At 45.2% G+C, this 17,910-nt stretch overlaps 3 protein-coding genes across 6 annotated transcripts; all 3 read right to left on the bottom strand.

Annotated features, from left to right (window-relative positions):
* Window positions 1-337: 337 nt before the first annotated feature.
* LOC114791798 (junctional adhesion molecule A-like) lies at window positions 338-4,492 on the bottom strand. Its single transcript, XM_028982245.1, has 10 exons — window positions 4,231-4,492; window positions 2,924-2,983; window positions 2,718-2,837; window positions 2,479-2,619; window positions 2,117-2,319; window positions 1,917-2,019; window positions 1,705-1,812; window positions 1,474-1,486; window positions 1,244-1,301; window positions 338-1,080 (listed from the first exon to the last, which is right to left on the bottom strand). Exons 1-10 carry the CDS (start codon window positions 4,283-4,285, stop codon window positions 1,042-1,044), a joined length of 900 nt encoding a protein of 299 aa, XP_028838078.1. The 5' UTR covers window positions 4,286-4,492; the 3' UTR covers window positions 338-1,041.
* Window positions 4,493-5,995: 1,503 nt separating this feature from the next.
* On the bottom strand, window positions 5,996-11,891 carry LOC114791799 (upstream stimulatory factor 1-like). Its single transcript, XM_028982247.1, has 11 exons — window positions 11,767-11,891; window positions 10,590-10,673; window positions 10,229-10,278; window positions 9,924-10,039; window positions 9,650-9,775; window positions 7,692-7,839; window positions 7,553-7,607; window positions 7,291-7,349; window positions 7,120-7,214; window positions 6,910-7,038; window positions 5,996-6,745 (listed from the first exon to the last, which is right to left on the bottom strand). Exons 2-11 carry the CDS (start codon window positions 10,595-10,597, stop codon window positions 6,659-6,661), a joined length of 873 nt encoding a protein of 290 aa, XP_028838080.1. The 5' UTR covers window positions 10,598-10,673; window positions 11,767-11,891; the 3' UTR covers window positions 5,996-6,658.
* Window positions 11,892-14,097: 2,206 nt separating this feature from the next.
* LOC114791801 (uncharacterized) lies at window positions 14,098-17,910 on the bottom strand. 4 transcript variants are annotated; one of them, XM_028982249.1, is made up of 4 exons: window positions 17,363-17,910; window positions 16,778-16,879; window positions 16,235-16,594; window positions 14,098-16,143 (listed from the first exon to the last, which is right to left on the bottom strand). In XM_028982249.1, exons 1-4 carry the CDS (start codon window positions 17,481-17,483, stop codon window positions 16,034-16,036), a joined length of 693 nt encoding a protein of 230 aa, XP_028838082.1. In that variant the 5' UTR covers window positions 17,484-17,910; the 3' UTR covers window positions 14,098-16,033. The 4 variants fall into 4 exon arrangements, with proteins under 4 accessions (XP_028838082.1, XP_028838084.1, XP_028838083.1 ...); XM_028982251.1 differs by having other exon boundaries at window positions 16,778-16,843; XM_028982250.1 differs by having other exon boundaries at window positions 16,778-16,846; window positions 17,363-17,902.

Here is a 17,910-nt window from a genome sequence, read left to right as displayed (position 1 = left end):
GTTGAACGTAGCTTCTCTTGAACGAGTGTAGCCCAGGCGGATCGCTGCATCTTCTTATAAACCATAAATAATTTACAAATACTTACCCCTGACGTATGACGCATGCGAAAAACTGTGTGTATTTGTTTTACGAAAACAAGCAACGCAAAAATATCGAATAATTAAATAATACACCACAATGGAAAATGAACGGAGTAACATTTTCTTAATTTTCAAAATTAAATTAATCACAGTAATCACATCGAAAGTTTAAAATAAGTAAATGCTGTTCGTGATTAAAAGCTGGTGGTGATTGATCGCCACCCAGCGGCAATTCACACACAACGAGGACCGATGAGACAGTTAAAGAGAACACATTTATTAAAAATTATTTTACAAAAAGCATGTTATAAAGCCTCTACTGTAACCCCAAACAAAAGTCAGCTAGTCTGCTCATAATTGAAGGTAAAAAAAAATAGATTAATAACAGCATTCACTTAAAAGGAATAAAAAGGGGGAAGGAAAGTCAGCATTTTCTGTCTAAGTATTTACATTATACAAAAGTTCAAGCCATTCATGAACATATAACGCAAAAGAAGCATAAATAGAGAAGAGCATCCCTAAAAGCACAATTCATACAGTAAACACACATTACAAGTAACTTCACATTTAAATGTGGGCGTACAGGCACCATTTCTTAGCCACATTAGGGGTCCTAGAATATTTCTGTGGACCACCCTAATTATTTATCCTTCAAGATATGAGTCTCTACAACCAAATCCTTTATATTACTATAACCATACAGAACATTTTCCACTTTGGTGCTATAACTAGGTATGTACATCATTCATGATTAAAACTATAAAGACACACACTCATTGTTCATTGAAAAGGATGCTTGAACATTCAACATGATCTGCTAAAATTCACCACCATGATATTGGAAAATAATAAAACAAAAGTAAAGTCCTCGGTGTCCATGTACTACAAAGAGTTCATTCAGCTAAAATGCTGCAAACACCACACACCCGACAGCTGGTAGGACTTCCTGCGCGCCACTGGCTAGACAACGAAGGAGGATTTCTGTCTGAACTCTGAACCCTGAGGGACAGAAGAGAAACATGCACTTAAGAATGGAAAAACTGAATTGTAAAAGCATCTGCGCAAGAAGAAGAATAAACTAAAACGCAAGGTGTGCACTAAACAAGACAGAGAACACGGAATCTTTTAGACTGCTTAAGAGACAGACTGAAGCTGAACTCACATCCCCTTCGTCTGGATTGTTTTGCGGTGGCGGACGATATACGCCAGGGTCTGATTTCCTGCGGAGATGAACAGAGCGTCTAGAACATTTCACATCAACACAAATCACATTGATTTAATTAAAAACCACAAATAAAAAAAAATAAAAAAAAAAGTTTCAATAAGGTAAACCAGTCCCACTAGATGAACTGAAGCAACACACCCGCCCCCCAAACAAAGAAAAAACCTTACCGATTGTCCTTTTCTGTAAGAAACAAAAGACAAAAGGAGTTTTAAACCCACAGTTTTTCATTTACACACTTCATTTCACATTAATATGATTCAATAAGCATAAGGTTTAACAGCAAATTCAGACATCCGCAATCTTTCACACTACTACTATTCTGTCAGTTTTATTATCTTTACTGTAACTGGTCTAATTGGTCTGTTAAAATGCAGCGTCGGTAGGTAGGAGCAACGTACTGGGCAGATAGCCTTTGCGATACGCAAACCACAGTGCAAATCCCAGCAAGGCCACCGCCAACAGCGCCAGGATAATCCCTGCAGCAATGCCGCCGGTGTTCAGATCGTCTGAAGGGGAAGCAGAAATATCTATTTACCGTACTCATTTACTCATTGGCTTTAGTGGAGAGAAAAAAAAAAAAAAAAAAAAAAAAAAAAAAAAAGACACTCACGAACTTCCATCCTCACTGCAGCGCAGCGCTGGGCAGGGCCAGCTTCATTAATGGCTTCGCAAAAATATTCCCCAGCGTCCACCTTGGACACACGAGGGAAGGCCTGCGAAAGAGCAAACGTTGCTAGGATTTTGCTATAACCGACGGCTGACGACGCCGAGCGGGCCGGCAGGCGAATGGGTGTGGTGGAGAGAACTGACCAGGCTCCCGGTCACAGTGTTGACCTTGTAGGACGAGTTCTGGAAGCTGCTGAACTTGCTGGGGTCCTCCGGAAGGGGGACGTTGTTGAAGTACCATTTGTACGTGGCCGGAGGAGAGGCCTGAGGGTCCTCGCACGTCAGGAGGGTGTTCCTGTCCGTCGTGACAGACAGGGGGATCCGACAAATGGGTGGCGAAGGTGGCACTGAGGAACGGAAAAGGGCAAAAATTACCAACAAGGAAGGCAAGAAACCTTTAATTTATTCTGCAACACAGGGCACTTATTCGGGTAGCAGGACAGGGATGGAAAAATAAAACGAACCGGTGTTACCGTATTATCCAGCACAGGCCAGAGATGTCTTACCCAGTACGATCAGCTGGATTTTTGCATCGGCGTACTGTCCCTGGCCAGCCACCGTGCAGTCGTACTGCCCGGTGTCCTTTCTGGTCACTTTGCTGAACCTCAGGCCACCGTTGTACTGTGTGACTCTGTCGGCGTACTGGCCTTTGGGTGAGGAAGGGGAGAAAATAAAACCCAATAAATTCCACCTTAAAACCTGTGTCCCAAATCGGCTACTAGATTAAGGTAGCGGTGGTCCCCACTTGTAGGCTTTCCGTCATAGAAGACGTAGGACGTTTGAATCCCCAGAAGGTCCTTAAACTTCCACTCGACTCGGGGACTTGAGCCAAAATCCGCCGAATAAGTGCATGTCAGATCGGCCCCTGAAAGATACAAACAGAGAAAACGTCGAATGCCAGGAGTCTCAACGCCGCGCTCATCTGCCCATCAGGCCTGCTGTTGGTTTTACCTTGGTTTTCAGGCACCTTCAGCGTTGGAGTGGTCGTGGTGGCTGAGAAAGCGTGCGCACCTACAGACAAGACAAGCGTCACAGTTACACGGGCTTTCCAAGAAGAAACATATAAATCCCATCTCTTTCGGGAAATACGTGAGGTTTTTTTTTTTGTAAAATTGCCTATTTCACAGACTAAAAAAAAAAAAAAAAAAAACTCAATAATGATTAAAAAGTGAAAGTGGCCATTTCAGGTAGATATCTATTAGGAGAATTTTAAGAGATTAAGTATGGGGTCCTCGACTAGCGGGATTCAGCCCCACCGTACAGAGAAGCAAAGTATCTGTTTGTGAAGGTTGTTAACCTTTATCGGATCTTTATCTCGTCTATTATTTATCTCATCTTCGGAGGAATGTTTTTCTGGATTCGCCAGGTGTGTTTGTGGTTTGTGGCATGGCAGTCACGTGGTACGCACACACGCACACACACATTTGAAAATCGGTCGCGCTTTAATGGAGCCTCTGTATTTCTGTCTTGGTTGCAGGAAGGAAGAGAACCAAGCAGCAATACTTCTGCTTCCGAAATCCGAGACCTCTGAGCGATGGTTATTATTTATTGATCTGATTGCGAGTCGCAGGTGTGGAAGGTGAGAGTCCTGTGGCAGGGTTCTGAAGGGGTCACTGTAGGCCGGAAGAGCTTGGTGGCCACTGGGCCGCGCCCCATAATCCAGCTCCTCCGCATGGAGGACAGGGGAGAAGGGCCTGTGGATGCGAGCATCCTAGCAGCGACCGTGAACTGTGAACCCGCCTTTAAAACCGACAACCCGGGCCGCCGAATGGCAGTTGGGTTCGTAAAGGTCACGAATTCCGAGTTCGACCCCACGGACCCCCCATTAACCCGGAATCCACGAGCCAAAAGGAGCAACATGATCCGAACTTTATATTCCTACACAAATTGTCAAAAGAAACACGTCGCGGGTGTAAAAAGAAGACGAAGAAGAAGGTGAAACCGCCGCGCCACTTCCGTGTTTGTAAGTCCACACACCTCTGGTTTCGGGGAGGGGTGAAAATCAACTCAACCTACTAATTCACGTCGAAAGATTTTTTTTCCCTTAACAAAAATATACATGAAATTATTTTTTAAGGACTTTTAACTCACTTTTAAAACGATTTTAGCTGTTTAGATTCCGTGAAATTACCATACACGCATAAGCGAAGACTTAAATTTAACAATTGATTGATTGGGAGTCTACAAACTGCCAGAACTTTAACACGTAATAACAAAAAGAAATCCTATGTGAAGAATAAGAGTGAAGGTAACCTTACCTGTTGCGAACAACAGACAAACCGCAAGGCCTGCAACAAACATGTCGGCCGACATTCTTCTGCTCGTCCTTTCCCGCTTCAGCGAGCACAGATCCGTCGGAAATATCGATTTGGAGCGAAACTCGGGATTTCCCCGCCGCGAACTGCGCCCTGTGTGTCGCTACCGGGCGTTTAACGCGCAGAAGCGGCCGCGCCGAGCAGCGTCTCCGGACGGCGCCACACCTGGACTGAGGGCAGGTGAAGCCGCGGCGGAACCTGACGCCCGTGCGGCGTGACGTCACGACGAGTTTCGCCCCGCGGGAGCCGAAGCGAAACGCATTTACATGTACAGCATTCACCCGACGCGACTTACAGTCAGTAGGTACAGGGACAGTCCCCCCCTGGAGACACTCAGGGTTAAGTGTCCTGCTCAGGGACACGATGGTAGTAAGTGGGGTTCATTTACATTTACATTTAAAGCATTTGGCAGACGTCCTTAGAGCGACTTACAACGTGCTTTCATGTTACCATCGATGAAGAGATCAATTCCAGTTCACTAGGACCCTCAACTATGAATACAATCTTTTTATTCACTCTTGTTGTAGATTCTGTACACAAGTTACACAATAAGAAGGTTACAAGTTAATCTAAATATTCTCTAAAGAGGAAGGTCTTGAGCTGCCGTGTGAAGGTGCTCAGTGACTGAGCTGTTCTGACCTCGAGGGGAAGTTCATTCCACCACCGAGGGGCCAAGACGGAGAAGAGTCTAGATGAACCAGTGGATGGGAGCCAGTGGAGGAAGCGTAGCAGAGGGGCGGTGTGGGGCAATTTGGGAAGGTTCATAGGTGAGTGTGTTACCCACTATGATGAATGCGAAGGTTGGAAAGGTTTGCAGTTGTTCATCTCAAACCTATCGGAAGTATTTCCAATTCAGACGTAGAATGAACAAACTGAAAGTGAAGTGATTGTCATTTAACCATCTGCCACGAATGCGAGTATGTTACCCACTAGGTAGTAGGCTAGTGTGTAACACACTCGCCTGTGAACCAGAAGACACAGGTTCAAATCCCACCTATAGCATTGTGTCCCTGAGTAAGACACTTAACCCCGAGTCTTCAGGGGGGGGGACTCTCCTGGTCACTACTGATTGTAAGTCCCTCTGAATAAAGTTAATGAAAATGTAAAAATATAATATGTTACCATACAGTAAATAGCACATCTGTTTTAGGGTGGTAGTAGCCTAGTGGGTAACACACTTCCCTATGAACTAGAAGACCCAGGTTCAAATCCCACTTCATTGTGTCCCTGAGCATTGTCTCCAGGGGGGTACTGTCCCTGTAACTACTAAGAATTTGTAAATCGCTCTGGATAAGGGCTTCTGATAAATGCTGTAAACGTAAATGGGACGGGGCTTTGCTCAGTGGCACCACGGTGTTTCGGGACTTGAACCGGCAACCTCCCAATTACGAGTCCGCCCCCTCACCCGCTAGGCCACCAGTGCCCCCCCGCTGCGTGGATGCTGGGCGACGCAACTCTGTCCATTCTGAAACTGTATGATCTGTATATCGTGATTAGATACGGACTTGGTTTAAAACGCGTGTTCTTGGTATTATGGCAGCTGTGCGACTTAAACAATTAATCACAAGGAATCTAGTGTTTTCACATCGTTAATACATTTAAACAACAACAAAAAAAACACATTAACAATTCAATTTTCAACATTTAATATAAATTGCAGACTATATTTCCAATTCCAAATGAGTTATAGAGGGGGGGGGGGGGGGGGGGGGGGAGCATCAACAAAAGGAAATAACGTTATTCTATCTTCACACATTTAACGTTTGGCATATGCATTATTTCACATTTCGTAACAGTTTTACTAATCCACACACCATTCCATGCCAAGTCCTCATACAATGAGCCTGTAAAAAATATATTGTGTGTACAACTTGATGGTTTATTAAATTGTCAAATAACAGCCAGCAGTGCATCGATGACAAAATTATACATTTTGTAATTTGACAGCGTAATGAATTGTACTGTATCTCGATGTGAACTGACTAGCCGTGATACCTTTAAATTACGCAGAAAGGAAAGCAAATCGAATTGGCGAAAAAAAAAAAAAAAAAAATGTTCATCTTCTCGTGACTTCCGGTCATAGTGTGACAACCGGAATCCACATCGCAGGATGTAGCGTTCCACAGTCGACGCTTTATCGGTCTTTCGACTTCACCTACTACACGTCTTTTAAATGAACTCGGTGTCCATGGGTGGTGATGCAAAACAATCTAAACAAACACAGATGCGTAGTGCTCGTTACGATTCAGAAGACCGGGGAATTGATGACTGGGGCTTTTTGGGTGGTAACACTACAAGAAAGGGGGGGCGGGTAGGGGTTACAAATATAGTGCAGTTCAGAGTAGACCTTCTGCCACCCTTTGACCTGCCGTCACTGCGGCTCTGTGCTGGCGGCTACGATGCCGTGCTGTCGCATTTGACTTCTCAGCATCTGGTTCTTAGACTTCCACTCCTCCGCCTGGGCGAAGAGACGAAAACAAGAAACGAAACGTTGAAAAGGTAACGTGAGCAAGCGTTCAGGCGTGTACCGGCAGATAACGCGGTGTAAACAGGGTAATTACGTGCCGGTAGTCGACCAAAAAAAACGGAGCCCTGAGGTGAACCCACAGAGATCTGCTGTACCTCCTGTCTGAGAAGCTGGTTGTCCATCCTCAGCCTCTCCAAGGTTTCCAGCTCATCCGCCAGCCTGCCGTTACTCTGCACCAGCTCCTGGATGTAGTCGCAGGCCTTGGACAGAATGCCACCTTTACTCTGTACGCAGAGACGGACGGAACAGGTAAGGCAAAGCGGAGACGCAAGACGGCACGCCGGTCAGCGGCTGCGTGAACTCGCCTGTCCATTCTTGGTCGTGTCCATGTTGCAGTCGGGAATGGTTTTTGACAGCTGAACTATCCAGTTGTTGATCTTGTCCCTACGGCGCCGTTCCACTGCAGAGGAAAGCGGGTAACCAGGTATGACGGGGTATGAAAGAGGGCGCTGGGTGCTAGATGCCCACTCACGTACCTTCGTTATGCTGTGCTCGTCTCTTGTCATCCCTTGACGTCCGGGGAGATTCTGTCTTACTGAGGGTCGGAAATGAGAAACTTTGAAACTGGCATCACTGTTACACTGGGACATCTGATGATGAAACTGAACTTGGCACTTTTCATTATCAGAGTCAACAAGTGCTATTTCACTACAAATGTTCATTTCCAATTACTTGCATATTTTTAGGCCACACACACACACACACACAAAACTTGCCAGATGTTGGGAAAAGGCGTACCTCTGACTGGCGGTGCCCAGAACATCCTGGGGAGACATCATTACATACAGCTGACCTGAGGAAAGAAGGCCAAAGGTCAGACAAGGCACAACACTTCGGCGTCCCATGAGTGGAACAGAGCGGCTGCACACGTGTTCACCTGTAGGCGTAGTCTGAGTGAGTATCGAATCGGGGGCTTGGACGTTGGTTACCATGGTAGCGGGTGGGGTGTCTGCAATGGTCGCTGGGTAATAGTAGTGCGTCTCCGAGCCCTCGGCTTCCAAACTCTCAGACTGTGCAAACACAGTCTAAAAAGAGAATTTAAGAGATTTATTTAATAAAAGCATTTAAATATGTTTGAATACAGCTGCATGTTACAGATATAAGGAATTATACTTTAAGTAGAACTCTTAGCATTTAGTTATTTTTGCCAAATTAGCAATGTTTTTATTTTTTATTCATATGACCAACCTCAGCAAATAAAGTATTTTAATTATAAAATGTGTATATATACATATACATATATATATACACACACACATATATATATATATATATATATATATATATATATATATATATATATATATATATATGATCACTTTGTTAAATAATTTACGTGTGTATATTTATTGATGGATTAATCCATTTAATTAATAATTTAATTGACAATTAATTTCACATGCTGTTGTGCAAATGGAATAGACAACAGGTGGAAATTACAGGCAATTAGCAAGATGTCCCCAATAAAGGCGTGGTTTTGCAGGTGGGGACCACAGACCACTTTCTGGCTGATGTTTTGGTCACTTTTGAATGCTGGCGGTGCTTTCACTCTGGTGCTAGCCTGAGACTGAGTCTACAACCCATACATGTGGCTCAGGTGGTGCGGCTCATCCAGGATGGCACATCAATGTGAGCTGTGGCAAGAAAGTTTGCTGTGTCTGTCAGAATAGTGTCCAGAACATGGAGGTGCTACCAGGACCATCAGGAGATGTGCTGGCCAAATCCACTGGTGCCCTGTGGTCTTCGCAGATGAAAGCAGGTTCACACTGAGCACATGTGACAGGCGTGACAGAATCTAGAGAGACCGTGGCCTGCAACATCCTCCAGCATGACCAGTTTTGGCAGTGGGTCGTTTTATTTGGTGGGGCCACACAGCCCTCCATGTGCTCACCAGAGGTAGCCTGACTGCCATTAGGTACGGAGATGAGCTCCTCAGACCCCTTGTGAGACCATATGCTGGTGCGGTTGGCCCTGGGTTCCTCCTAATGCAACATAATGCTAGACCTCATGTATTACTCCATCCACCAACGCCAGGTGGTTCTCCTCCAGGTATGGGAGGAGATCCCTAGGGAGACTTCAGGACGTTAAGGACATTACTTCACCCGGTCCTTATGCAGAGAGAGTGAAGGAAACCCCACCTTCCCGATGAGCCTCCTTTCTCTGCGCCACAGTGGTCAAAGTTCAACAATTTCCACAAATCACCCAACAATGTCATTATGATATAATCAATTATTTTCTGCACTGCATTGGGGCAATATCGCACAATATCAGGATTAATTATACAGTTAATTTCAACACCCCTAGCTTGTAGTGTGTTTTTCCACTTAAATTTTTAGATTTTTAGATTAGATTCAACTTTATTGTCATTACACATGTACAAGTACAGGGCAACGAAATGTAGTAAAAAGTAGTAAAACGCTTGAGTGTGACTCCAAATCCAGACCACCATGGGATGATAAATTTCATTTCAATCAATAATTTTTTGGTGATTTTTTTGTCAGCACTTTCAACTGCAAAAAGTATTTAATAAGAATATTTCGTTTATTCAGATCTAAGATGTCTTATTTTTATTTTTTTGAGCAGAGTATTTAATGTGTTGTTTGTTTGTCTTTATTTTCCATTAAAATATAGTAAAAATTAATTGCTTTTTAAATTAATAAATGTATATAAAAACAGTGCGATTTAAAAGTGCGTCTTTTACCTAATTTTGTTGCCAAGGCAACTGCGTAATGACAATACAAAGTCTTTTTATTATGATCATGTAGTTCTTGTTAAGTAAAATGCTTTATTCATGGCCTCATTACTTAGTTTCGGTGTGCGTGTAAATATTGTAACCTGTGTAACAGCTGGTGTTACGGCATGCGTTGCGTTGGGAAAGCCGGTGACCACACCAACAGCTGCCGCTCCATCCGGCTGACCATCAACCTGCCCATCGGTGACGTGAATCACACGGTACGTCACCTGCAGCAACATACTAATTATTATTATTATTGTTTTGGCTTTTTTAGATGATAAATGAATGATCTATGTTTATGTCAAACAGACATAAGTGTATATCCACTAACGTGCAGGTGGAAGATGCCATTGATACTACTAACGCCGCTCTTACCTGGCCACCAGTCCCTTCTGTTTTAAAGAGATACTTGATCGGCTGGTCTGTGGAGAATGTGGCTGCGGATTGGATGGTTGTGATGGCTGATGGGTCATCAGCTGTGGCTACAGCACCTTCGAGCAAAACACACACTCAGGGTTGAACCAGCTCAGCCAGCTCGACCAGTTTATGCCAGGGGAAATCCACACTAAACACGAAACTAGGAAAGCATGTTCCGGAAGCACAGAAACTACCTGATCCCTGCAAGAGGCTGAATGCAAGAGAATTAAAGTAGAAATGACAAAAAAACACAGAGCACAAACCTTCTTCCATTACTGAAACATCCCCTCTAGAGTCTGGACTTTTCTGCTGCCTGTGGAATTCAAATAATGCATTAAAAAATACAACACACATATGACTGCACAATATTTTTTTTGTTGCTTTAGGCCACTTATTAAACTAATTTAATCCATTTGGACATGTTTATAACCCAAAACAGATCCGCTTTAGCAATCAATAATAATTATTGCATCTAGCTTTTAAGATTCAGAGAGGTAGTGCACGTGAAACCAGCAGTGTTTTGAGGTATCTAAAGTATAGTCTGATTTTATCCCATTGCTTGAAGTGCATGCGAAAAGTGGCCCAGAGGGTATTACTTAAAAAGAGACACAATGGTAATCTCACCCTTTCATTTCCACCAGCGCGCTTTTGACCTTAAAAGGGCTTCTCTGGCCTTTAAAACCCCAGAAAATCTATTTCATCAAGCACCTAAAAAACAGAAAAGTAAAAAAACAAAACAAAACAAAAAAAACAAATCAGGCCCCACGGCTGTGACCTCGGGCACAGAGACTAAAAAACAGACTCTGCTTAGTTTCACCTCAGCGCAGTTACTCGCACCCGACCTTCAGTTATAACATTCACTCATTGAAAAAAAAAAAAAAGACAGATTTACGACATCAGCTTTATTATCCTGCCGATTCGGAGATACTCAATATCAGTGTAATTTCAGAAGAAAAGGGACCATTTCAACTTTTTTTTTTTTTAAAAAAAAGCCAAACGTACACATTATAGCATGTCCTGTAGACCTTATTATGAAGTTATGAAGAACGCCGGGTGTTTGGGTCATGCACCGCCTGAATAACCAGGATAATAATGTATTACTAGCAGTAGCCTGGTGTGTAACACACTCGCCTATGAACCAGGAGACCCAGGTTCGAACCCCACTTACTACCATCGTGTCCCTGAGCAAGACACTTAACCCTGAGTGTCTCCAGGGGGGGACTGTCCCTGTAACTACTGATTGTAAGTCGCTCTGGATAAGGGTATCGATACAGGAAGCAACGCGACACCAGTGTACCCATAATGCATCAGTAACGTATCGTGGGCGAGGGATGGCGATATATCGCCGTATCGATAAACGGCGCCGCATCCTTCTTCTTTTATTTTTGACGTGCCGGTGTTGCGGTCCGCCGCCCGAGTTGGCGGGATCAATCGCAGAATAATTCCCGTGCCGAGGTGGAAAGGAAGAGGGCGAGAAGTCGGGACGGTCCGAGCAGGAGGGCGAGGCGGCGCGACGCCGTCCGACGACGCGCACACGGCCGCGTTTCCGCCGGTCGCGACATTTCACCGCACGTCGTTTAAAACGGGACGAATAATAATAATAATAATAATAATAATAATAAAACGCTCTGCCCGCGAACCTCCACGGACGCGAGCAGGCGCCGCTGCGACGCGACGCCCGGGACAATGGGAGATTCGCGCCCGGCGCCGCAAAAGGGTTCATTTCGAACGGGCGACGTTCAAAGACGGCCGAGCGCCGCCGGCGGCCCCCCCAAACGCCCGCTGGAAGCGTGCAAATTACCGGGAAAGCGCCGAAACTCATCCCCGCTGCAGCGTCCGCTCGGATCCAGGGCAGATAAACAATTTCTGACGTCTTTATGCCGCGACGGGCCCGAGGCAGCGCCCCGCCTGGGCGCCAGGGGGCGCCGCGCACTCGGCATTTTACCACACAGACACACATTTTGACGTCATAAATTACATTTACAGCATTTACCAGACGCCCTTATCCAGAGCGACTTACTGTCAGTAGTTACAGGGACAGTCCCCCCCGGGAGACACTCAGGGTAAAGTGTCTTGCTCGGGGACACAATGGTAGTAAGTGGGGTTTGAACCTGGGTCTTCTGGTTTATAGGTGAGTGTGTTACCCACTAGGCTACTACCACCCTACTACTACAACACCAAATGAGTGATTTTAATATCACAGACGCAGAGAGTGTTTGGTTTTGGACGTTTTTTTATTTCAGTCCTGGTCAGAAAAGGATGGTCAAATTGCATAGCGCTGGCATGTCAAATGAACACAACGGGGCAGAATAGAAGGCCGATATAACAGAGACCACGGCCACACACGTCATGCGTCAGATAATCTCTGCACGAAGGCACAAGGCCTGAAACGCTCGCTCAGTGGGGTCCAGGTAGGAACGAGGCGAGGATGAGGATGAGGAGCGGTGCTGCGCTGCTCTGCAGGATGGCGGCCGACGAGCACGTCCCGAGTGCATCTGCGGACACACACACACACACACACACACACACACACACACGGGAAAAGAACGAGAGAAATTAGGCCCGTGGGCGGAATTGTCTGCGCGTTCGTGCGGCCGGCCGGAGCTCACTCTTGTCCACGGTGGCCGTTGTCTCCGCCCTCTGCGTTGCTCTGATGATGCAGGTGAACTGCTGGGTGACGTCCGGCAGGCCGGTCAGCGTGAGCAGGCACGCGCCGCCGCTGACGGTGACGTTGGCGCGGTTCTTGTACTTGGGGTCCTGGGCGTCGGTGGAGTTGGTGCTGGCCACGGTCCGGTTTGCTTGCACGTACTTGCACTGCGGGGCCGGCGTGTCAGGGGCAAACGTGCACACCATCCTCAGGTTGTTCTCCTTCGTGATGCAGGAGGTCAGGTCCACTTGCTGGCCAGTGGACAGGCCTGTGGAGCGGTGTAGGGTCAGTCTCGTAACATCAGCGTGGAACTTTTATTACGAAGACACATTCAAGTGCAGTCTAATCTAATTTTATATTTGGTTTAATCTGTGTGAATGTAGTACTTCAGCAACCTTACTCAGTAGGCAAAGGGAAGCAACGATGAGGAACATCTTCACACCTTCACAGCCGGAGGGGGGAAAAAAAGAAAAGAGACGGTGAGGAAATAGACACCGAACAGTGGGAATACGGAATTACGGAACCCCACGGCGGCTCCATCGAACGGGCGGGGTCCAGATGGCTCTTCAAATATAGTCGCAGGCAAAAAAAAAAGAAAAAGTTATTATTTGACTGCAGATGTTTTAAATTATGTGAATTATGGCCGTGCATTAAACAAATCTGGCTAATTTTAAGAAATAACCAGAATACCCCCCCCCCCCTTCCATTTTTATAGCAGCTGGGAAGATTATGATCGAGTCAAGACTGTGCAGGTACAAATTCCTGACTGAACAGGACCTGGATTCCCTGGAATGTGAGTCGGTAGACGTGGAAATCCGCTGCCAACAAGATCTGTCTCTGGTTTTCCATTTTTTAATTTTTTTTTCCCTATTGTTCAATTGCACAATTAAACTGCTGCAGACGGTCCCCAACACGGTGACGCAGCTTTTAAAATGCAGAAAAAAATAAATCCATCCTCTCGCCTCTTTTGCGCGCCTGTGGCCGAGAGGCGCCGGCGCGCTGGCGGCTTTTTTTGGCATAATTTGACGCGGGGGTCGGTCTTACCTCGGATCCGTTTATCCCGAGCGCGGCGGCGGCGGCGGCGGCGGCGGCGGCGAGGTCCGTTAGCGCGTGCTGGACGGCGCCGTTCTAATTGATGGGACGGTGCGCGCGCGGCGGGGCGGGGCGGGGCGTGGCGCGGCGGGGGCGGACACGCCCACTATACGGCGGGCGGCTTCCTCCTGGTCAAAAAAAGTTAATGTTTCGCATATCCTCTTCATCGTTTTTTTGTTTTTTTTTTCCCGTTTCCATTTCAGATATTTGCATATCTGCAGTAACATTCTTGTTAGGAAAAATATGGAGACAAATACACCGTTCACTAATGCATTTCTTGACTGATTGTGATGCACAAACGTCAGTGCTGTTACATTTATTCACAAGCTGACTGTCATCGTCGCCAAACACTGCAGCACAGCACATGGTGACACAACAAAATTTGTCCTCTGCTTTTAACCATCACCCTTGGTGAGCAGTGGGCAGCCATGACAGGCGCCCGGGGGAGCAGTGTGTGGGGATTCGAACCGGCAACCTTCTGATTACGTTCTGATATATTTGTGAACACCCTCAGATTTATTGCAATTTCCCTGATGGTGCTTCATTCACAAATGTCTCCAGTGTTTACAGCCAATCACATCAACTGATGTTCGAGAGACTGACAACATTGCGCTACTTTCATGCATTGTTGTGGTCTCTTGGTAGGAATTGCAAAGGTTTCATAAAATGAATCGGGACAAAAGTCATAAATGTAATGCAAATCCTGCAGTGTTTTGTTGTGGTAGTAACTGTGTTTCTGCTAAATTTAAGTTTCCCTGCTCACTTATCTCCATTGGTCACATGTCAACATGGACAGCCTGGTGTCTGGACAAACCCTGGACACAAGAATACGGCCTTAATGAAAGGGGAAGCTCAAGTGAAGTGAAGTGATTGTCACATGTGATACACAGCAGCACAGCACACAGTGCACACAGTGAAATTTGGAAACATTGACAAAGACAACAGGACATCAGTGTTCAGCCATAGTACCTTTATTACCACCTACTGCATGTTATCACATTGACCCTTGAATGAAAATGACAGACAGACGGAGCCAGATTCAATTCTGAAGTGTCTTTCTGTGTGCATGTATACAGCTATTATGCACAAATCATACCAATGATGGCAGTAGATATGAATAATCTGGCAAAAAGAAGCCTAGGTAAAGGCACGGAAGCCATGCACTACAACCGTTTAAAGTGCAAGCCAAGCAATGCAGCGAAAGTGCTGGAAGACTTTGGAAACGAGTCAAGCAGCAATATAAAACTTTTAAGTGACCCTTTTGTGGCTTCCATAGGAAATCTATTGCTCACTTCAGTGTGCAGTGCTACAGTGGGCATGGCCATAGATTAATTCTGTGCAGTGCTTCAGATATATTTTAAAAATGTGACGCTGCCTCTGGTATTTCCACCCATCATCAGTAATCAAGACTTAACAGACACAATCCCCAAATTAAAAAAGCAGCAGTCCTTATTGCAGATGGTTTCCAGGCCTAGAACATAAGCAAGAAAAACTGATCAAGCAATTATGCCACAAATTATGATATCAAAATCATTTAGTCTTAATTGGCCATTGGCATGTTTCAACCCGGGTTCCAGATGTTTCGATAAGAAGAAAATATTACAAAAATGCATTAGTGCAGTCAACCATTACACTTTGCAAATATGTGAATAGCTTATTATTAGCTTGAAGTGACACAGCAATTCTTACAGTAAAGAAATCCTGAAGACGATATTAAACATAGTCTGTGTAAAAATAAATTGATATTGCATTTCATAAACACTGGAAAAGACCTTGGAAGGATTTCTTGGCATAATTGCTGAATCATGTTCTTAAATCTTAAGTGAAGACCTATTATGCAAATAAATAAGTAAATATAATAGGCATGTACAAGAAGACAATGAGAGACAATACTGATGCTGTACAGCCACAAGGTCAAGCATTAAAATGATTGCATGCAATGTGGCATCCTCTCCCTTTTCTATTCAGTCACGTTATTCTTTGCCGAGTTACATGGAACAATTCATCCCAAATTCCTTTTCAATGTTTTGTATCACAAAAAATGCATATGCACATGAATCAGATACTATCACTGTGGAAATATGCTACAGCACTGAAACTGAGGAGTGACCAGAAATGAAAAAGTCTTGCAGGTCACCGAGAATGAATTGTGTTTGGGTTAAGACAGCAGAATGTTATTTTAGAAAGCAGTTAAAACTGAGCACCAGATACACCTTTACATGTTGGTGAGCATATGCTAAGTGCAATTTTGTTTTACGTTATAAATAATCTGAGGAGACGTATTGTACAATGGATTATGAAAGAGGAAGACAGACATGGCGGAGCGCTGTCATGCAGACAGCGACCCCAAGCACACAGGAAGAGATATTCCAATCATTCCGAGGAGCCATGGTGCGGCGTGGAAAATCCAGCTCACAGCAGAGCAGACAAGCACATTTCCTGGAGAAGAAAATGAATGCATGTCACTTACACGCTCCAATCGACAATGGTTAACTGTGTACGAACTGGCGGTGATGCATGTTCTACTCACTTTGGTGAAACGCCATGCTGTTCTCCTTCCAGGTGCTGCCCTGGTACACCCGGCAGGTGTATGTGTAGGACCTCTCGTCTGCCATGGGCGCCCAGGTTAGCCGGCAAATGCTCGGGGAGACCAGCGAGACGTTGGCACGCCGCCTGAACTCCAGCGTCGGTATGAGAAAGGAAGGAGTGTTGGGGTATGTGGTCCCGATAATTCGCCCGTCCTGCTTAAATTCGCAGAAGGGCCCCGGGATCTCGTTGGTGATGGGGAATTCACAGTCCACCCTCAGGTTCTTCTCAATGTAGGTAAGGCATGAGTAGATCTGCGGTCCCTGCGGCGTGTACCAGAACCCTGCCACACCAGTGACCAGCACTGGAATAAACAAAATGCACAGTTCTCTGTAAGCTTCCTCTCCTGCCTTGTTGCTTCTGGCTCACACAATAGTCACACCTTACACAAGCTATTAAAATTCATTTGGCTAAATGTGCAGCTGCATAATTTTATCCCTGCTTATCAATTCAATATGGTCCTGCCCCGTGGAACTTCTCCTCTCACCTAAAAGGAGGCTGGCAGTCCGCGTCGGATCCATGGCGCATGCGCGGACGAGTGCCCCCTTCCGGCCTGCTGCACAACGACACCGCAGGATTATTCCGTTATCTACACAGACGTGTGTTTCACTGTCAATTAATCGGCTGTATATACGCGTGTGTTTCTTTAAAATAACTCGGATTTTGAATTCTGGTCATAAACAAACAAACAAACAAAAAATAATAGAAATAAGAAAGTATGGAACGTACAGAGCCCTCCACGGTGTTTATTGAAGAGGCCTATCGCAATGGCACTACACATAAGGGCATTTTCTAAACAGAACAAATACACAAGTGCTGCGTAGTTTCAACCCTTTACTCATATTTAACGCGCAGGCAAAAAAAAGCAATGCAGTCAAGCCCAAATAATCTCGATCTAAGCAAAAAAAAAAAACATGATCCATGCCTTTCAAGGACGCCGAGCAATGGTGCGGGAGACAGCAGAGCATCCTCACCGGGGCCCTGGTTACGTGGCCGTGCCAGACACTGCAGGCAGCGGACGGTCCAGTAGAAAATGCAGAACAACGTGGCGTGCACGTTGACAAAAACTCACCTTTCCGCGGTCCGAAGGCACGAACCGTTGGCAGCACAATGTCCTCACCGGTCCAGAGCGCCGGGCTCCACGACGGAAAAAAAAAGATCCCCTGCGTCTTTAAATGTGCGTTGCAAATCATGACGGTCTACGGCAAGCCGCTACAGAGATTTTACAATTATCAATAAAATAAATGTTGGGAATGATGGGGACAAATGCGTCCTCATATATTCTCTCAGTGGACTGTACTGTGTAATAGTACTGCATGCAATTTTATTCACGATGTTGGTTTTACAGTTTTATTGTGGTCATTATTAATAATAATAATTTACTATTTTATTGTTTTATTCGCTACCTATCTCTTTTCTTTTATCTGTGTGCAGATAAAACTGGTCAACTGCGTTGTGTTAAAGTGCTTTATGAATACAAACTGATTTACCATTATTTCGTTTGCTGCATGAAATACTGACATAATGTGTGGAGAGAAAGAGACTCCTGAGCAGCAGTACAATATTGTTCTCCATCTGTAGACTTTTGCTTGCAGGAGAGACCAGTTGGGAGAGACCAGT

The sequence above is a fragment of the Denticeps clupeoides genome, chromosome 6, assembly GCF_900700375.1.
Source record: "Denticeps clupeoides chromosome 6, fDenClu1.1, whole genome shotgun sequence".
Classification (NCBI taxonomy): domain Eukaryota; kingdom Metazoa; phylum Chordata; class Actinopteri; order Clupeiformes; family Denticipitidae; genus Denticeps; species Denticeps clupeoides.
The sequence above is the reverse complement of the archived record's forward strand: the minus strand, read 5'-3'. Positions and strand labels throughout refer to the sequence as shown.